General features: G+C 40.9%; 1 protein-coding gene across 1 annotated transcript in view; it reads right to left on the bottom strand.

Moving 5' to 3' along the window:
* alk (ALK receptor tyrosine kinase) overlaps window positions 1-22,462 on the bottom strand; it is a 172,426-nt gene that overhangs the window by 26,842 nt on the left and 123,122 nt on the right. The window contains exons 13-19 of the mRNA XM_086127789.1: window positions 21,181-21,300; window positions 13,262-13,427; window positions 10,495-10,642; window positions 7,134-7,244; window positions 6,769-6,910; window positions 4,429-4,596; window positions 2,685-2,783 (exon numbers count right to left, since the gene is read on the bottom strand). Coding sequence (XP_085983915.1) covers window positions 2,685-2,783; window positions 4,429-4,596; window positions 6,769-6,910; window positions 7,134-7,244; window positions 10,495-10,642; window positions 13,262-13,427; window positions 21,181-21,300 — 954 coding nt within the window. The remainder of the gene's footprint in view (window positions 1-2,684; window positions 2,784-4,428; window positions 4,597-6,768; window positions 6,911-7,133; window positions 7,245-10,494; window positions 10,643-13,261; window positions 13,428-21,180; window positions 21,301-22,462) is intronic.

A 22,462-nucleotide genomic window follows, 5' to 3' on the forward strand; every position in this document is an offset into this window, starting at 1 on the left:
TTTTTGTGAATGTCTAACATTTTTATAGGCCAGGTAAAAAAGACAAAAATAAAAACGACCGTATTTTCTGCAATATAAGGCGCACCGAAAAACATTCCATTTTCTTGCGCCCTATAATCCAATGCGCTTCATATATCACATTAACAGTCTCTTTATATTGCCCATTGAGTTGTTTCCCTGTTAGTGTTCCGATGCCATCTAGTGGTGATTATTAGCAGGAACCAATTGTCACCTAAATTTTTCTGCCTGACACTAATTGACATGTGGATTTGTCAATGCACAATCAAACAGACAACAACTTTCTGAGCTCTGCGCAGCCATTATGAAACAATGATCATCTCAAAAGCATAGTTAACTACTGACTACATGAAGGAAGAAGGCGATAAGCAAGACTTCTAAGGACAGTTAGCCCCTTGTGGATGGCGAGCCCATGAGGTTGTGTGGCTTTTTGTTGAATTAATTGTCTTCAGAACTTTTGTCTTTTATTTGTTTTGTAATGCCATTTGTATTTACATGTCCGTGTTTGTGTTCTCATGGCTTTGTTACAGCTGCAGCGATTGTGAAGGCTCTATATAAAAATAGTGGTATGGTATTCCCTTTAGCACAGCACCATCTAGTGGATGCATAGCACTACCGCAGCCACTATTGTAGCTTCTATTCAATGCGCCTTATCATGTGGGGCACCCTATATATGACAACAGTTTTAAAATAGGCCATTCACTGAAGGTGCGATTTATAATCTGAAGCGCCTTATAATGCAGAAAATACGGTAATGTATCATGCAATCTTCAATATAGCTCATGTATTCTGAGCTAATGTTTAACTGCTTTGCTACTGTGCATGAACAGCAGCGACACTGAAATGTTTGTTATGAGAGACCTGTTCCTCATGTATCGTACGTGAGCGGTGTTTCCCAACCATGATTGAGCCAAGCTTTTGCCATTTAATGGAAGAAAACTTAATTTTTCTGCCCGTAACTATGCTGCCAGCATTGATAGATGAAAAAAAGATACCTTGTAATCAAAAAGTGCAATTGGATAATTTCCTGTGGCATCCTTGATGATCTCTCATGGCACACTGGTTGATCTATCTGATGATGCGAGTGGATTTATCAAGGAAGTAATCTGCCTTTCGCAGGGACCACATCCATACATATTTTGTGCCTGCAGAGCAATATATAACTGCTAAATGAAGCTAAAGAGCAATCTCTATCCTGTTTTTTGGGATGTCAGCCACAGCACATGACAAATGGGCCCAATATGGATTCATTAGGGGCTGTTTGTAAAAGCGTGCAATATTTACGAGGGCATCACAATCATATTCATCTGTACTATGTTGCCCTCAATCATTTTACTATCATGGTTTTATTATGATAAGAAACCGACCAGCCACAACATGACCATTTTTATAATATGTTATCCAATACGTGAGTTGAGATGCCCTCAGTGTTGTTGCGTTTAACTGGTGGGCGGAGCAGCACCTTACTGCAATCAGTCTGCTGCGCCAGTCGACAATAAGCAATGGCGGCTATTTAGATGCGGCTCCAGTGGAAGGTATTTAGGATTCAGCCTCGTTGTCAGCTCCAGGAGTATTTAAGGTTGGTTATTATGTGCTTCTGTGACTTTTGTGTTCCGTTATTCCTTCCTGTGTTTTCACAGGTAAGTTTGTTTCTGTTGAAGAACTTCTGTGATTTTGCGTTCTCATTTTCTATCCCGTGTAGATAGATTTGGTTTTTGTTTGTGTCCCCTATATCTTCTTCCACTGTGGCTCCGTCCATCGCCTTTCTGTTGGTTTTAGTGTCCACATATAGTTTTTTTAACGATTACTGTTTTTCCTTGTTGTTGTGAGTTTCCTCTTCATTTGTTGTGTCTTGTTCTTACTTGTGTTCAAATTTTTATATCTGATCCAATCATTGCAGAATACTGGGAACAAAATGAACCATGCGGACATAAAGCAATTAGGACAGGTTTTGTCTGACTAGCGAATGCTGGTGGGTCAGCAGGACCATTTTATTGAGGTTATGGAGGCCATAACAGCATTGACTTGAGGCGTGTTGAGGCTCTGGGTGTGCAACTTGTTCAGGGTCAGGCTTCTATTCCTAATTTCACGGTTCTTAGTTCAGCTGCTATTATTGTACCTTCCAGTGCTAATCAGTTCTGTTTTCGAGAACCCAACATTCCAGATCCCACTCGTTATTCCATGGAACTTGGTAGTTGTGGGCAATTTTTACACCGGTGTTCAATAGTTTTTGATCAACAAATTTTCAATGACTTGACTAAGGTGGCTTTCACCATGACTTTGCTCAGTGATAAAGCTGCAATATGCACCACGGCGATAAGAAACCGGTGTTTGTCTGTTCTTATCTGCCTTTATTGCCAAAATAAGAAAATATCAAAATCAAACACCTGCACATTAAACGTCAGTTCCGCATCCATGGCCTTCTGTGCAATTTGGTGTCCAATTCACATCCCAGGTCTGGAGAGAGCTCCAGAGAGCTATGGTAGACCGAGCCAGGCTCTTTTTTGGAATGTGTTGTAGCCATAAAAATTCAAGTTCGTAATTATTTGCTAAAAACAACAATGTTTATCAGTTTGAGTGTATATACAATATATATATATATATATATATATATATTGTATATATGCATGCACACTTTTGAAGGCAGCAACATGTTTTAAGATCACCTTTCAGAGGGAAGAGGTAGGGATCTCCAGTTGGACCAAAGAGGGATGTGCCATCGTCACCATCGTGTTTAGGATTGTCATTTAATGATGTGTTACCACCTGGAAAGAAAATTAACAAGGGATTAACTCGCTATTGTAATCAACATCCATCCATCCATCGACTAGACTGCTTGTTCTCATTACAGTTGCCAGATAATAATCTCATCTGACTTTTGGAGAGAGGAAGTGTGAATCCTGGACTTGTCAGCAGTCAATTACAGTGCAGAAATAAACAATCAATATTCAATTAAGCTAGGATGCCTGTTTTTTAAATGTGGGAGGAATGAGGATGCGGAGAAAATTTGTTTTGTCACGGGAATAAGATGAAAACCCCGCACAGAGATCTTGCAATGCAGATTCAAACCATGTCAGTACATGTCTACGTTAGCGTTGCATAGGAGATGGGTTTCATTAATAATATCCTATGGAAGGAACACAGAGAGTAGAAAATAGGACAGGACACGGATAGTGAGCCTGGCAGTGCTACACACCGGTGGTGCAAGTGGTTAGGCAGTTCCAAAATACCTCTCGGGTCTTTAGAATGAAAATGAGAGGACTGTCCAAGGAGTGAATCAAAAGGGATGTGAGAGTAGCCCCACACCAAGCAACTGGGCCAGGTAGGCGTCTCCATAGAGATACATTACTGAACACCATCACACATGCATGTTATCCATCTGGTGTTTGGAGTTCCTGCGCAGGCACAATTAGGACAGGTGAACTCAGGCTCATCCATCCGAGAGGGAGGGACGGGACAAAGCGCCCACTCCAATGGGAAACCATTTGAGAGCACTGAATCCACTGCCAGGGACCTTGCCACCGGATCACCGCCCAGAAGATGAGACTGGGATGGGGTAACCATCACGCCAACCCTATGACCAGTGCACCCTGCTACGACTACTCGCCCACAAAAGCATATAAGTGTACAAGTACATAATGGGGTGCATTAAAAACTGTCGGAGCCAAGCCTACCTGGCCTTGTATCCTCATGGGGCAGGTCAGAGTAGTGGAGCGGCAGAGAAGTGTGCTCTAACTCGCATCAACCCGATGGAAACCCTGCGTATGAATGTGCCTAAAAGTGATGGTTGAGGATATGTACTTAGTGTCTATTGTAAATGGCGACACTCCTGCCAAACAATCATGGCCGACGCTTACGGCACCCGAAAGCTCCATGCCACCCCGAGTTGGAGCTCAGCACCCTAAACCTGAAGGTGCCAATCCTCACAGGGCTGATGGAGGACCCAAGGTGCACCTAAAGGAGTTAGACTGAGGATAATTGTCGGGCAACTGTGAAGAGTAAATTTGAAACGATCCTATACCAGCTGCCAAGACAGCATCCATGTGAACCACTACACTATCTATCACTTCTTATTAAGCTCAATAATACTAGAACAGAATTTGATAGAGAGCAGACCTCTGCCACGTGACCAAAAGTGGGAAAAATGAATAAAGCGTTGGGTGTCTGTTTGTGGACAGCAATAAATGACCTTTATTGTGCTTTTATGCTTGGTAGAGATCATCTTACACTCTGGTGGAAAACATATTCACGTGTTAACTATGATGTAACTTTTTCCAAAAATATTTTGCTCCAGGTGTAACATTCATACAAAAAAAAAAAAAATGACACTGTCAAAATGAATCTTCCATCAAGAATATGGACGTTTTGACACTTCATAAAAAGTGAGAGACAAAAGTCTCTTTTACTGACCTCTGTAGCCTCCACCACCACCTCCGGCAATACAGCCACCTCCACCACCCCCAAAGCCACCTCGTGTCTGCCAGAACTTTTGACAGGCCTGTCCTCCCTGTCCCCCCAACAGCAGAGGTCTGCCGCCCTGACTGACAGGAGCACTGGCATTCCATCCTCCACCCCCACCTGTCACCAGATATAACATACATTATGTCTCATATGATAAAGTCATCAAAATCATATTTGGCCTGTGACTGAGTGTAATGACCAAAGAGAATGACATTTGATTGATGAGTATTAATGGTTTTAGTTGTTTAACCCTTTCAGGGACAGCGGTTACTACAGTGGACAGCTTATCATGTTGTCAGGTTGCAGGGTGCATGAAAAGGTTAATTATTCTCATGAATACAGTTCAGCTGTCTTTTTTTTTTGTTTCAGAGATACAGTATAAAAGAGGTGCGCCGCCCGCTTGTCCTAATATTGACACTAATGGTGTTGTGAGATGTGACATTAGTTCAGCCTTTCCATTTCGAACTGCAGCCAGACGGTCCCAAAGATGATAACTGGGAAAATTATCACGTCAAAATGATGATCATAGATGGGATGAAGTCACAGCGGGACTAAATGGCAATTGCTATGCTTTGCCAACTAAAAGGGAGAGCATTTAGCCCCATTTCCACAACAAACTTGTTTCGTCAAGATTTTTTAGATACAATTTTGATAAGCAAAACATGTCAAAAGTGTATATAAAAAGTTGCTACATCCCCCTTTTTAAGTAACTGTTTTTTTGTGTTTCATCAAAATGGGATCATAGGGGAAAAATTAAATAGAATAATATATACTGTATATATATATACAGTATATATACAGTATATATACCATATTGGCCCGAATATAAGACGGTGTTTTTTTGCATTGAAATAAGACTGAAAAAGTGGGGGTCGTCTTATATTCGGGGTCTAAACATTATACCCATTCACGACGCTAGATGGCGCTAGATACCATTGAAGCGAATGGTGAACTTGACTCCCCAGGCCGAAGTGAACCCCTGTCACGAAGAATAAAAATAAAAAATAGCAGTAGCACATAAAAGAAAAATTAAAAATAGTTGTAAGAAAGAAAAGAGAAGAAAATAATAGAAGAGACAACAGAAAACGAAGAAACGTAGCGACAATCTGGAGAAAAGTGGGTCAAAGAGCGGCCAGGTTAACTGGCAGCTGAGGAGAAGTGATGATGTAATTTGTATTTAAAAAACCAGAAGCCATTCAGTTATGAATGTATTGCACTTTAGTTTACATATTTAAATTTTTCGATATTAAGACTTGAATGAGGCAAAATAACATGCTTTTTCGCTCAAATATATTGTTATAATCATTTGTTTCAGTTGTACTGTAATTATTTTCTGTATAAAAATTAATTTGGTGTTCAAAAAGTAATTTTTCAAACTTGAGCCTTGAAAAAGAGGGGGTCGTCTTATAATCAGGGCTGTCTTATATTCGGGCCAATACGGTATATATATCGATATATATATAGATATATATCGATATATATATCTATATATATATATATACAGTATATATGAAAAACAATTGTAAATAGCACTGCGATTTATCCCTTTTGTATTTATATTGCACTTAATTGAACGGTGTCTGTTTGTTTTTCTTCTTTCTTCTTTCTACCCACATTCTTGCTGCTGGAGGCTGTAAATTTCCCCAGTGTGGGACAAATAAAGGATATCTTACAATATTTGGATAAACCAAAATATTACATGCAATCCTAACGTTATACTGGACGCACGATGTGATCCCATACACAGACAATGCAGACGGCATGCTTTAATTTTTTTTTGTTGTCTTTTGTTTGTAAATGCCTTCAAATGTTTTTTTTTTAATTATGTGAACCTCATGGAGTTGCCTTGTGCATGAAATGTGCTATAAAAAATAATAATAATAATAACGCTGCCTTGCCTATATCCAGAGGTGGCAAATACAGGTCCCGGAAAAAAGAAAAAAAAGAAACTTGCCACAGTTTGGCTTTGGCCACAGGTGCCTCAACTCAAGAGCTTGTTTACCCCTGCCAGTTGAGCAGAAGCACCTGTGACTTAAGCCAAACTGTGACAGGGTTTTTACTTTTTCGACTTGGATTTCCCACACAAATAACTACAATGGTACACATTTTGTTCAATGAATCCTTTCATGCACCCTGGAACCTGTCGTAACCGCTGTCCCTGAAAGGGTTAATATTTGTCTGACATAAAGCACAGCTTTATTTTCTTATTAAATGCAGCATTTTGTACCAACAAACAGACGGTTGCTATTACAACCATACAGGAACAAGATAAAGATGGGTGTAACATACCAGCAGCATTTGACTTCCCGTTGCGACCTGGTTGGCTGAGGTCATAGTCCATCTGTTCTAGCTGGCTCTCTGATTGGCTGCTGTAGCCTCGGCCCCCTCCCCCACCAGCGATGATCAGAGGGATGTGAAACCCACTGCGCACCTGCGTAATCATAAGGTATTATTTCGTGACCACTGGTAGTGTCCCTTGCTGTTGCCATGTCAACATCCTTCCTCAATCTGTGTCACTATGAGAACTACTCAAATGTAGAACTAGTTCTAAGATATTGTGTAAAATGTGTCGTATGCTTTCATTGAAGAGTGTCGTTTTCTTGCCGAGTGCCCCTCAAGTTCCTGAGGAGATCATTCCTTAGTGATCTTCTCACCTTGAACACATAGGTAGCCCCACCGCCTCCTCCTCCTCCACCCTTCACTTGAGTCTTATTCAGCAACGGGGCGGTCTGTTCCAAGCAGATCTTATTCAGCATGGCGTTGGACTGTGGGGAAAGAGACATTGAGAGAGCTTACAGAGGAATGCTTCCATTCTGTGTTAGTTGTGTCAGGAAAGACTGATTAGCAAAGACAATTTGAGTGGAACAGACGTTTTCCCTGTTCCTCTGTTTACAGTCATCGTAACTCTGTGACATAGCATCTGGATCACAGAGGGAGTCAACATTCCATGAGTGAAAGTCAAACAGTGTCCAAGGTAACTTTGATGACACTGACAAATAATACAAGCTTTTGATTAAAATCAAAAGTGACAATGTCACAGTGCACACATAGCATGGGGACATGTTTGAGAGGCGGACCTGAACGGGAGAGCTTATTATTTATTTATTTTTTTTAAACCATTTTCCAAGTAGCTGTAAATCACTTGTATTTTTGCGCAATTCTGATGACTGCATCTCTTTTACTATTTATTTTGTCTTTTTGTCCTCGAGAAGATTTTTCTGCAAGTAAGATGATACAAACATTTGACGTAATTTATTTATTTTTTTAATCAGGGAATAAAAAACGCCTCAAAATTATGAAATGAAGTGCATATAACAAGTCAGCAAACCCCTCATCGAAAGCAATTTTTTTTTTGTGAATGAGACCAAGAAAATGGTGTCAAACATACGGGCCGTATGTTTGACACCATTGGTGCAGCGTAATGCGAGCACAATGTTTGCAAAGTCAAATACCAAAAGAATGCAATGCCTCGTTTCTGGAGACACTCTTTCTGGTTTTCTAATTAAGCGAGGATGCATGTCACTATTATCGTGGGTTATAGAATTTTTGTGTACAATCTGCATGCTTTAATAAACATGATGACAGTTTCTCCATAAAGTAGAGTCTTGAGAGTGGAGGAGGATGTTCTATTCAGGCCTCCTTGTGCAAAAATATTCATTCAATACTCTCAAGCCAATATCAGTGTATTTGTAGTGCTGGTGAAAATATAGCTATTGAAAAACATTTTCCGAAGCTGATCTTCTGGCTTAATATGTGCGGAGGATGAGGATTTATTCCTCTCAACACCAGTCATAGTACATTCAGTTAAAACAAACACATTAAAAGAGCTTGAAAATCCCTCACTGTTATTCATATATATTCGGATAAAATTACAGCTTTGGGATCATACTCATCGGACTGACACTGTTCAAAAGCTTACAGTGATGTGTTTTATTCACTAAAAACTATGTGGTGGTACATTCAGAGATGCTGATGGTTAAAAAAATGAGCATAAAAGACAGTCGGATAGCGTTACAAGCCAACATTACAGCCGTGTTATGGCAAGGTTAGTTACTGTGGGCCAATCGTTTAACGTAAGTCTATTTTTATTTAACAGCCTTATGTCAAATATGAATTTCTAGCCAACTACAGAGCTATAAAATCCCCAATAATGTGACTTTTCCACCATCTGTCTGTGGGTCTGTTCTTGAGTTGACCAAAAAATAAAAAATAAAAATCCAGTGGCGGGCCGTGCATTTCAACCTGAGGCCTTCAGTGACGTCACATACATGAACACAATATAGGCTCGTCAAGCAGCACTTAATTTCAGCAGCATTTAAAACCATCAAGTATGCATTCACAATTAAGAGCAGGAAACTAGATTTACAGATATTGTCAAGAATAAAAAGGTGATTAAAAATACGAAATAAAATGCCACCCAAATTACGCTGTGTGATCTTAAAAAAGTCTGTCCAATAAATTGCGCAACGTCGCAGTTTCATACAAGACACCAACCAAACAATAACAAAACAAACTATTCTTTAAAAATAAAGTTAACAGATCATTTGCATTTTGAGAATAGGCTATACAACAGCAAATAATTGAAAATGTTGAGCAGCTGAGATTGAATGAACTTTAATGCACGAAGGTGACTACAATGCGCCATTATAAATTGCAGGTGAGCAGATTTATTTGATACATTTTTGTATCTTTGTCATTTTATTTCGCTACCATTAATTTAATACTAACGAAATAAAATGACAAGAAGAAATGTAAAATAAAATTCATTGACTCACCAATGTAGTGCCTGTTCACTGAGCTGCAGATCTACGCGAGTGTCCCCAAACGTTTTTAAACGCACCGTAGCTTGTAAGTGCCCAGCCGTGCTCTGATGTTTCCTTGCTGCCTTGGTAAAACAATCCAGTGTGGCTCCAAACACCAAATTGGTCAGTTGCAAGCAATAGGCATTCCCAGCACGACAATTTGCAGCGTTTCTCAGAGGCTGTGAGCCACGGGTACCGTTCATAATTGCTCGTCTGAAAATGACGGACAAACCCTTTTCCTTGCTGGGAGAGGCTAGCTAGCGCAGGAGTTGGGCGACCTCTTTGCACAATATCCAGCTTTTCGTGGAAGGTTCGTCTTGAAAATTGTGTGGAAAGTAGTTGTGCAACCAGATCAACGTCTTCTCCTTCGGCCATTTTGGGTTAAAATGCATTGATAGCTCGAGGAGGCGCTAATCCAATCACCTAGCTGGCCCTGGTACGCAGACTCGTGATCTGATTGGCTATTGCAACCTGACTGTGCCCGTTCACTTACAGTGTGCAGGGGCCTGCTCTGTTTCATCTGAAGGCCCTGAGCAAGTTTCATTTACCTGGCAACACAAGCTAGCTGAAATATGATTGGTTAAAAACTCTACCATAAAAAATATGTTATTTATCGAGTGGTTATTTAAAATAACATTGAAAGCCACTCGACTAAGTGGGAATAATATGACGTAAAGAATACAGAGAATAATTTTGTTTACATATTTATGAAAATAAAATAACATGAATTAAATTTGTTATTTTCAGAAAAGTACATTTATTAAATTTACTTTTCTGAGAATGTTTAGGCCAGCAGAGAAGGCCTTGCTGGCCCTGACGGAACGCCACTGTAAAAATCTCATTTGTGTGGCGTCAATAGCAAGGACTTGATCTGACATGAGGTACGGTACATCAAATACAGTTAATTCACAAGCTGAATAATGTCCACAAACCATCTTACTTTGTTCATATGAGAAATTTTCATTGTCGAGTCTGGCCTTCATTTCTGAATGTTTACATTGGAAATGATGGATGGTTTTATTTTTGACTAGAGGGGTTGGGAGGTTTTTTTAACCGCAGCGTTGTGTAAGCATACGGCAAGGCTGCCAGCAAAGAGCTGCAGTGCATAACTGATAACAGCCACCTCCGACAAAAGTAAGTCTCTATCACTATGAGCATTTCTGGCAATAAAGTTAGATATTTTGTGAAACACAATTATTTGAATTTAACTTACATTGGGACATGCATCCTCTCCTTTTTGACCAACCAGGATGTAAAGGAGCTCTCCTTTCCTCAGCAGAAAGTCCCCAGCGATGTAGATGCCATGCGATCTACTCACGGCCATAACGCTTCGGCCGCCTGCTGCACCAGAGGCTGTGATCCTACCAACACAGCAAATAGGAGGACAAGGAAAAACAAGCACAAATAATCAGATTTCATTCATTTCATTAACTGTGTATAAACTGTATACTAGAAATGACTCAGAGCTCCATCAATATGTACAACAAATAAATTGAAATGAAAGTGGGAAAGTTACACTTTTTCTCATCCTTTAAAAATAATAATTGAGCTTCAAGGCACGTACGCACACCGTCGTCATGCTTTCAGTTAAATGCGGACACACATAAAGCAAATACATAGACTTTCATCGCACATGACGTCCATTTTAACTGCCCCAGTTTTACCAGCCAGACAAAAACAAATTGATTGGTTTTTGGGAGCGCTTCAATATTGCTCTTCCCTGGTGGTCATGCTCGATGGAGAGAGAACTCTGCCTGGTGCTCGGTCGCTACCTCAGCTGTTTGCCTAATGACTTTTGGGAGATGCAGAGCTCACATTCATCTCTGTGGCCGTCTGTCAACTTCATTTACTGGCTCTGCCAGATAACCAGGCTGCATTCAAGCCACAATTTTGAAGTTTGGAGGCAGGAGGTGTTTTTCTCAAAACTCTGGGACATGTGTCATGACCGTTTTAAGGTATTTAAAGACTCAAGACTCAGCAGGGCTGAGTAGGCAGTGAGGTGAGAACTTTTCCAAAGTCGAGTTCAAGATAAATACTTCATGTTTTCATAAAACGCCCACGGGATAAATATTGATGCCTGCCTACAATGATTGATACTACATATTGAATTCCAGTGTAAAAAAACAGTTTGAGGACAATGGGCTCGGGCTGATTGTTGATGTATTTTTGAATCCTTTTTGAAAATTCTCTTCTGTACTCCTCTGTACTCTTGAGCAACCTTGATACTCTGCTGATGCACACAAGAGCGGAAGAAGTGGGTGGGAGGCGGAGAGCGCATTGTTATGAAAGCCATGAGATGTTCAAGACCGGCTGTGCTTGCGAAAGACGTTTTTAGTGTGAGCTGTACAAGTATGCATGTTTTGCATCATGGCTGTAGTCGCTTAGTCGCTTTGGTACATTTCTCGAACCGTCCTCGAAATTCACAAAATGGTACGTACATTTCTTAAGACGAATCATACAAATAGCAAAAAACAATTGATCCCATTGAGTCTCTGATGGAGAATTGACAAACACAATGTGATCATGTTTTAAAAGTTTCCTTTTTGTTACATGCTTGATTGACCTTGAACGCGTGTGTTCATACAGCTTGCACACAATGGAGCACAGAGAATCAGGGGCCAATTTGAGGACCCAGAGGCGCCAGTTAACTGACAACTTGGAAAGGAAGATTTAACTTTGGCCGAAAGGGAGTACTCGGTCCGCTCCATCATGAGAAAGGGTCACTAGCCAGGTTACAGATGTATCAGTTCATGGAAAGGCCACTTATTAAAATGTCTACGTTTCTGTTGGTTTATGGATGTGGGTGCTGGTACCAGGGGAATGCCTTGGCCTTCAGGGGTCCACTGGGGGGGCGACCCATTGGGGCCGTCCAGGGGCGAGGTATGTAAATGAAGATGGGAGTGTTTTTCTGATATATTACCGGTACTTGTAATTTGCATACACGATCAATTAAAAGCTGGCAGAGGCTGCAGAGGTCGGGTGTCAGTTGAGAAGCGCACAAAGAGTGGCGTCATCGAAAACTGCGCCTCCTGCCGGCAGTGAAAGTCGATCTGTTCCTGCGTTGAGCCTCTGTTCAACTGTCCGAGCGAACATCTCTGACAGTCTCTTTCCCCAAATCCTTATTACGTATCTCAAAAGTAAATATCAGTGTCACTGAACATAAGTAAGTGCTATCAGAATGACATGACCTTGTGTCCAGATAATTCAAATTATTTAGTCTTGTTATCAATGTAACAGTGTCTTCTGGAGGGATACTTGTGATGTAAAATGTGGCTAAAGTTTTGAGTGACCATTATTCCAAATTGCAAGTTACACCTTTGTGGATGTGGAAGATTGGTTGCAAGAGATTAGACAAGGTTTGCATTTACGCTTTGACTGTTTGTCCTGCAATTTGTTCAAAGACCATCAACACATTGCAATTCAGAAAGGAGAAGAAAGCATTGCATCGCACGAAGAAAAAAACAAGAAAACAAATGAAATGTGTCAGTCTCCTTTGGGTAAACTCAGTGTTTACATGTTCCCTCGAAATTTCCATGTGTCCCAGCATTCACTCAAACTCCCTGAGTGTTCTTTGGACCACGTTGAGCAACATCTGACATGCACAAGGTGGACAAACCAGTATCACACCTGGCCAAAACCTGAGGTCATACAACTTACATGGTGTAGGAATGCTAAGTCTGTTACTTTTAATTCACCGCACCGGTCATTTTAAGCTAAATTAATTAAGTAGGAACAGCTTTTGTTGAGGTGCACAAGTGACACAATGATGTGAAGATTTTGAGAATTTCAGTTCTGATCTAAAAAATGTACCAAATTGTTCATTTTTAAAAATTTTGTCAATTGACATGATTAGAAAAAAATGAATGGCATGTCAAAGCCCATCTAATAAACACGCACATTTTAGTTTTGATCATAATAATGAGTTCAATGTATTACAGGTATTTTGTAAACATTTTCAACAAATAATGACTGGCTCCTACCTGTATGTGCCCGTTTCAGGGACCTGCCACATCTGAATGCCTTTGAAGGGCCCCCGGGTGCCCACCGTCACATTGATTTTGGTGCTCCTATAAGAATTGAAGCACTGGGAGGGAGTTGGACCTTCTGGGCCACCAGCACCACAGGTGTTAAAAATCCATTTTTTGGCTGAACATCAAGGAGAGAACATAAATAACATTAGGACTATAGACAGACATGCTTTATCTAGACATAGAGCCCAAGAGACACAAATATAAATGTAAGCAGTATCTCACACATTTTTCTTTCTATGTTCAATCACACATGTGTTGAAATGTGTTAATGTAAGGTGAAGATGTGGATTGTATCAGGTAATACAGGGTGACCCAAAAAAAACGGGCCCCAACTCTAATTAGGCCCCGTTTCTTAGTGTTTTGTCCGAATGAAATGAAACTTTGGCCATAACAAGTTTATTATATTCAAAACATCACATCAAAACACTCGGGTCTTTGGCCTTTTTTTCTCCATTCTACAGCATATGTTCTAGATGGCCTCCATTTAGCTTCGTGCATTTCTTGAGGCGCAGCACAAAGTTGTCCATGACGTTCTTACAGACTGAATTGGTAATGGCTCTCATCTCCTGAATGAGCTCCAGACCATCTACCCGTCGCTCATGAGCAAGTTCTGGTTCCAGCAAGACGGAGCAAGTTCTCACACCTCAAACCTGTCCCGAGATTGGCTGAAAGAGAACTTCGGAGGCCGAGTGATCAGTCTCAAGACTGATTTTGAGTGGGCACCCCATAGCCCGGACCTAAGCCCCCCAGATTTTTTTCTGGGCAAAACGTAAGCATCCACTTACGCAATATTAACAATGGGAGTAGGTGCCCCATACGTCGCTATTAATAAGCACTCCCACTGAAATTAGCTGTCGTGTTGAACGAACGTTTGGCCTTCATGCTGTGCAGAGCAACAGCCCTATTTACTCAAACAAACAAGCACCAGCTTCAAGTCCAAGTTGATTCTGCAGTTTCTCACAATAGCGGGCCTGGTGATGTCTGACTTGTTGCACAGTGGGACTATCCCCTTTGTGATTAAATACAATACAGCCATGCATGTTTTGAATGACTTTTGTACAGCACAATGTGGACTGGGTGGCAGGTTACATAATGCTGCGGGTTAAATACTGCAATGCCACAAGATTTTTTCTTCTTTTCGAACTGGCGAGTAAAGAGGTTCAGAAAATTGATGGATGACCAATTGATTAAGTCTGAGGAAATCATGTACAGTAAATATGCATGTTGAAAAACACATGGTGAAAACATGTTCATAATTGTCTCAGTTAAACACAAGTAAGCCTTTAAAAAATATTTCTACAAACAGCATGCCTGAGACCCTCATTTGGGCAAGCGGTTCGGCTCATAGATGATGGATAGAATTAAATGCAGCAAGTCCAGTATGGCAGGAATCTGAATGGATTGTATGCTAAGCAGCTTGAGTGATTCATGCTTCTTATAACCACATAAGAAAAAGTCTTTTCTTATAACCACATCAGAAAAAATGCCCTACAAGCTCCTATTTACAGGCTAGCTTTATGTTGTCAATCCACACATACAGTTAGTGTATGATTTTTACATTCACATGTTTTCAATGGAGGACAAAATTTCGAAGACCCAAGAAGATAACATTTCAAGACTGCTGATAAAAATGGAGAAATGATGAAACACAATCATCCTGAACAAACATATGCCAGGTTTCTGGAAAGAATTGGACTCCAGGAACATGAACTTGGAAAGAATTAACAAAGAAGGTTTATGAATAAAAATAGGTCGCAAGACCAAATAAGTTCAACAAAGAATGCTGGTCCAACACCAGGAAAAGGAGTCAACCAAGATATTTTCAAAAAAGGCAAGCATAAAAACATAAACGGAAATTGCTTGACCAATAAATCGACAAGAAGAAACCCAAACACGTATAATACAAAAAACGTGATTATAACTACAAGGAAAAATAAGGAGCAGGAATATGGAACGTCGAGACAAATTCAACACTTGGTGACAGTCATGACCAAAGTGAATTATCGTTTAGAGACATGACAACATGGGAGTCCTTAAATAGATTACTAACAGGCGTGCAGGCTGAGGGATGGCTCTCCTCTGCCATATATTGGAGATATTATTATAAACTAGAATGATCAAAGTTGGCAAAGTCGGAATGGATCTGCATAAAAATCAAGCACGGGGCTAAAATTAATCGCAAAAGCTGGAGTTGCATGACATGGCTTTGTTCCCCCAACAACAACAGCGCGCAAACTGTTAGATATGTACACAATGAAGCATTTCAGTTTCTTAAATAATAAGCAGTGAGATAATGGCAAAACCTGCCTCTGAATGAAGCGGATGGGGAGCAACATCTGCTTGAAGAGCAAGTTGAAAAGGCCAGTTGAACTGTTTCAAGGCGAAGTTGATCGACTTGATTTGGAGCCAGTTTTCATCTGATCCACAGTGCTTGGATTTGTTGGCTGATGTTGCGTGAGCGGAATTTGAAGACCTTGATATGAAAATGTGCTGCGGTTCAAAGAAGAGCACGCTTGTACACCCTTCCTCTCTTTTATAGATGATCACTTTTGGAAACATGATATTTTGTATCAAATGCTTATCTCCATCACACGCTCACCCACGTGCACACCCACATCCGGAACGAGAGCTCACATTGAGGTTAGTGATCCATTTCTTGTATTGCGGAGTAAACCAACACAATCTCGAATGACTTTTTCAGTCAAAAGCCAAGAAGTGAATGTGTCTTTTGCCAGGATAGTGGAGCATGGATGCAGATAAGAAGGAAAAGCCAAAGAGGAAAGTGTGTGCAGGTGAAGTTAGGGTGAATAAAATATAGCACAAGGAGAGCAGAGTGGGATCAGAGGAAGCTGACAGAAAGACATCGCTTTGTGATAGGCCGTTAACGTGAACTCACAAAGTGTCAATAAATAAAGGCTCTTAGCCGTGGGAAAGACAGTGTTGAGATACAATGGCAGGGAAAGATGAAGCAGAGAGCTGACAAGAGGCGTTTTGTTGGGGTTAATCACGAAGCGTGTCAAGGGAAGAGAGGAGGATTGTTGGATTGACAGGCTGGCAGAATTAAAATCCCCATCAGGCCCAGCAAATGGCAAAACGTCAGGCCCACAAGGGGAGACAGCAGACACTCGGCGAATATTAAGCACTCCCGGTTGTCCTCGAAATGGCCAACTGCAAGGACAACATCTTTGCTCACTACCCGTTACTACACTATATCTGGACAAGGGCAAGAGCAGTGACAATTTCAGTAAGTAGGTTTTATTGGAAGTGAAATGATTTTTTATTTATTTAGTTAGTTAGTTATAAATGCCACACATCGTCCTGAAAATAAAATCAGGACCAAAAACTGCAGTGCTGATTCTCCTGATACATCAACACAGTAGATAAGCAGGTCAAACATGAATGTATGACTTCCCTCGCTGACCCTCCAGTGCATGAAACAAGTCAGCAGCTTGTGTTCAAGACTGCCAAACCGCTATGCAAGAAACACCCCAAATTAGCATATTTCGATTTGGTTCTTGCTCTGACCATCCACGCCTGTTCAACAGATTGGATACTACATGCCGAATTGGCTGCATGTAGAGACGATTCACTAGCTGCTCCATCAAATGTTTAGTGAAACATATAATTTTACTGATCTCATTAAATCGTAGGTTGTAACCCAAGCGAGTTATTTGAAATATTTGATTGAAATTGATTCCATTTACTTTTATATAGTCCCAACATATATTTTATTGAACGTGAAGTCTTTTTTGCTCAGCAGTACACATATCTGACAGTCATCCACATACCAGTGGAAAGAAATAACTTGTTTCATAAGATAGAATTCAAAGATATATATATATTTCGGATATAACGAAAACAACCGAAGCCCCGGAAATGAACCCTGTGGAACACCACACAACAGTGGGGCACTTTGTGACTCAGGGCAACCAAAGCTAACACAAAATGTTTTGTCAGCCAAATAGGACCCAAAACATTCAACTCATTAAATCAGACTCATAATATTCTTGCCCCAGAAATTAAAACAAGTGCGTCTGACCCCTAGTGGTGTAGGTAGTTGAATCACCCATTTTAAATATACCACCATTTTGAACAGGCAAACATCAGGAACAGGGGTTTAGTTCTATCCATATACATGCTGGCGCTCTTGATTCGGCACAAGCTGTGAGTACAATTACAGTTAAATATGTTTGTACAATATAATCATTATTTCCATTAATATTCTAATTTAACTGGCCACACTTGATCAGGGTCGAAGATGTATGAAGTGGTCCAGTCAAGCATCATTGCAACCTATAATCATAATAATATAGAGTACATACTACAGCTTATACCTATAAATTAAAGCTGTGCCTTATCATCTTTGTAAATCCAGAATGTTATAAATGGTTTGTATTATTATTATGTTTTATCTTACCAGGATTTTATATTACATTTAAGTGCATAACATGATACAACAAAGAGACATAACAGAAATAACTACAAACAGAACAGGAAATAAAGTCAATTAAAACAATAAAAAATAAGACATTAACAGCGAAAATGGCTTGTAATGGAATTTTTTAGATTGCGGACTATCCTGTGTGTGAATGCCATTTTCCAGGTGAGATTGCAGAGCACCTCTGCTGACAAGTATTCATGAAGTTGGGTTGGGCATCGATGACCGAGAATCGGGTGGAACCTGGAATAACATTTCGCTTAACACTGAATCGTTCTGATTTTAAAAGGTCATGACTTTAATTCCTAGTTAGCCGTGAAGAAGAAGCACAAACGAAGAAGGATCAATAGAAAAAAGATTTTTGCGACACTGAGCCGCTGTGTGGGCATGCGCCAGATGCGCCTGCGCTAGGTGCACTTGTGCTGCGGTGGCGACTCTGGAAATTAAATAGAAATTAAAGCACTTAGCCTGCATACAAATGCAAATGAACAGCTAAATATTTTTCTTAGAGCATCCACAGTGTATACATCCATCCATTCATACGTACAGTACATACATACCGTATATAATACATCCATCCATCCATACATACATAGGCTATGCACAAACAGCAGTCTGATTTCACATGATTTGGCCAAAAGTAACTTTGGTTAGTTCCCCTTTTTTTTCTTTTTCTTTTTTTTTTTTTTAAATGAAGAATCAGAATCCAGAATCGTTAGTAACCAGAATGGAATCAAAGAATCAATATCAAATCCAGAAGTGTCTAAATCCAAACATGCCCACCCTACATGGAAGACAAACAATCAATCCACAAAAGAAGCTTTGAGTTCCTCTGGAAGACGGAGACTTGGACAGGCACCAGTGAGAATAACACTTTGATTGAAATGGTGCCACCTGACTGTGCCTTCTTGGACTCCCCGAGGACTTCAGTCCATGGTGGAGGAACAGTGAGTATTTTTTAAAACAATTTAAAATGGAACAGGGTATATTCGCCACATCAATCACAAGCTTTGAAGCAACTTTTTTTGAAGTAGGCTGTGCTGACCCTGTACTCTGCGCTGTCATTTACCATCCTCCTAAATATAATAAGGACTTTTTGAACAACTTCAAATCTTGTTGCTGAACTCGGGGTCAAGTTTGATCATATCCTCCTTATCGAGGATTTTAATATTAACTTGTGTTTTCCTGAAAACCAGTGGCAAAGGACTTCAGTGCGTTTAAAACTTCGGACAAAACATGAAATATTGCTTTCAGAGAGGCTATCACTGATGTGCCTCAGTGTGCTGAAATACCCATCCACCCATCCATTTTCCGATCCGCTTCATCCTCACAAGGGTCGCGGGGAGTGCTGTAGCCTACACCAGCCGTCTTCAGGCAGTAGGAGGGGGGACACCCTCAACCGGTTGCCAGCCAAGCGCAGGGCACACAGAGATAAACAAGCATTCGCGCTCACACTCACACTTAGGGACAATTTAATAATAATAATAATACATTTCATTTATAAGCGCCTTTCAAAACACTCAAGGACACTTTACAATCAAAACAAGAACAATAAAACCACAGATAAAATTATAAAAGGAGAGAATTTAAAGTCTTCCATGAACCTGTCATGCATGTTTTTGAAATGTGGGAGGAAACCAGAGTACCCAAAGAAAAACCATGCAGGCACGGGGAGAATATGCAAACTCCACAGAGGTAGGCCGGAGCCGGGATCGAACCCAAGACCTCTGCACACTGAGGTCGACACACTAACCACTGGAACACCGGTCCGCTCTGTGCTGAAATAAATAAACTCAAATAGTGGGTAATGCAGTTGAAAGGAATTTTGAAATTGGGGATATGGCTTGACTAGTTCTTGCAACTGGCTCCCAGTCACGCCTTACATCATTCAGAAACTCCAAAATTGCAATGTGGGGAATTAACAATATGCGGTGATAAATTTTGTATTTGAGATTTGCAAAACATTACAAGACCAGATAACTTCTCTCCGCCGTCTCTCATTTTGCTAGCACTGAAATGTCACTGCAGTGCATGCCGTTATACACCTGTCTTCCAGATGCTGTATTTAAAGATAAAGCAAAATCAGAACGATTACATCGCACAAGCTAAATTTATCCATTCATTCATCCATCCATGTTCCTAACCGTTTATACTCACGGGTGTGCTGGAGCCAATCCCAGTTGTCTTTTGGCGGTAGGCGGGGGCCCACCCTGAACTGGTTGCCATCCAATCGCAGGGCACACAAAGACGAACAACCATTCACATCTATGGATAATTTTAGAGTTTTCAATCAACCTACTGTGCATTGTTTTTGGAATGTGGGGGGAAACCGGACGACCCGGAGAAAACCCAAGCAGGCATGGGAAGAAGACGCAAACCATGCACAGGAAGGTTGGCATCCAGATTTGAACCCGTGACCTCTGTACTGTCAGGAGGTGTCGTCCACCATGACAGTTTATTTATTTGCATACACTCATTTCAGCAGGTGAAAAATGCACTGCGCAACTGTCACAATCCATGTAGCACCTACTGCGGAAATCAGTTCACACTGATATGCCTACGTGATCAATTATTTTTGCACAAACCTTTTGTAAATAATGCCGTGAAGTCGGGGTTTTTGCATTATGTCAATTGAAATTGAAGCTTCAGTACATGACAAAATTAATCGTCTGGGCTTTAACAAAGCATAAAAACTATCAAAGCTTTTTCCTCTTCAAGGACATAAAATCACATGCTAAAATTTTCCTGGGCTCATCATCAGTTGCAAGAGAAAAGTATTCCTCACCCGACTCACACTGATTCACATTCACACATTTATTGAAGTGCAGGACGCTTAATGTTAAATGGTATCAGAGAAACATGTTTACTACCCGAGGCTGTAAAAAAAGGTATCGCATCTACTTTACCGGGAGCAGAGTAACAGCTCACTTTTTCTTTTAAGTATAGCGCTTGAAAGCTTGCTGGCTAAGGAAATGTGTTTTCGAGAATGTTTGATAAGACTAACACAAATGTATGGCTTTCGATTTTGAAGTCTCCTTGTTGTTGCCCTACTGAAGGAAGGGTGTAAGAGAGCGTGAGCGGGAAAATGTCAAGTCTGTGTAACCGTCTCCATTGACATTCTCCGGAGACAAATTGAAGGATTTTACACTTCGTAACTGCCTGTCCTGCTCCATTTATTGCCAAAAGAGATCTCTACAGAACTCCTGCTGTTGCGGGCGAGATGCGAATCAGTGGGGGGCAGCGCGCATACTTTATTTCAGTCTGTGTGTCATGTCAAATGCAATGCATTTCGAGTAATTGTTAATCAGTCAGTGCATGTGCGGATGTAGGATGTTGAAGCCAGGGCAAAGAAAGACCATCAGACAAACACTTTGGCATGAATAGCTTCCATCAACCTGTAAATATCAATCTCATACAAATTCACACTTACAGTAATCTCTAGTAGGGTAGTTCATCAGAGGAATCCCGACGGATGGAGATGTGGGAGTGATTGGCGGTCCAATGGGCAACCTGGTTGTGCTACCGGCCACAGGTGGAAATTCTCCATTTGCTGAAATGAAATGTAACACGTTATCATGAAGATATTGTTTTTCTAAGTAACTCCACGTGCGGCAGTGAAATCTAGTTGTCATCGGGTTGAATATACAAGTAATCAGACGAGCAACTAACCATTTAATTGCCATTCAATTTGTGGGTTTCATTTGGCCATAAAGAACAGAGGGAATGGATCTCAAACTGCTTCAAACAACAAAATATGTGAGGGAAAAGTGGTTAGGACTGCACGACTGTCCGTGTTTTATGTTTTGTGTTGTGTTTATTATTTTACTTAATGTTAACTGTTTTGTTAAGCGCTTTGTTACAGCTGCCGCTGTTGTGAAAGCGCTATATAAATCATTATGTATTGTATTGTATTGTATTGTATACATCCAGCGGCAGAGAGGTTCTGATGCCGCTATTACTCCAACAAAAATTGAAGATTGCGTTAGCGCAGGCTCGTGATAGACTTAGATAGATTTCCGTACTAGCTTGGGTTATGTCGACACCATACGAATGGAACCTCAAAGTATAAAGTTAACAACTAACTGTCGAATGAGACTAAAACAAAATAAAATTACTTCCTACTCAGATGCTAAAGACGTCATGGACTGTAGGGGGCGCTAAAACCGAGTGAAATGCATCAATATAATTACTGTATATTCGAACAAATTCGGGCGGCCCGGTAGTCCAGTGGTTAGCACGTCGGCTTCACAGTGCAGAGGTACCGGGTTCGATTCCAGCTCCGGCCTCCCTGTGTGGAGTTTGCATGTTCTCCCCGGGCCTGCGCGGGTTTTCTCCGGGTGCTCCGGTTTCCTCCCACATTCCAAAAACATGCATGTCAGGCTGATTGGACACTCTAAATTGTCCCTAGGTGTGAGTGTGGGCGTGGATGGTTGTTCGTCTCTGTGTGCCCTGCGATTGGCTGGCAACTGATTCAGGGTGTCCCCCGCCTACTGCCCGGAGATGGCTGGGATAGGCTCCAGCACCCCCCGCGACCCTAGTGAGGATCAAGCGGTTCGGAAAATGGATGGATGGATGGATGTATACATCCAAATTCCATTCCCTCTATCTCTTCCAACAAGGAATGGGGTAAACACATTCAGTCTGGGTCTTTCGTAGCAATCCATCAAGCCTCTAACCCAAACCACATTGTCAGGACTTAGATCATATGCTCG

The sequence above is a fragment of the Hippocampus guttulatus genome, chromosome 13 (genome assembly GCF_054856545.1).
Source record: "Hippocampus guttulatus isolate MCC_2025c chromosome 13, RoL_Hgut_1.0, whole genome shotgun sequence".
Taxonomy (NCBI): Eukaryota; Metazoa; Chordata; class Actinopteri; order Syngnathiformes; family Syngnathidae; genus Hippocampus; species Hippocampus guttulatus.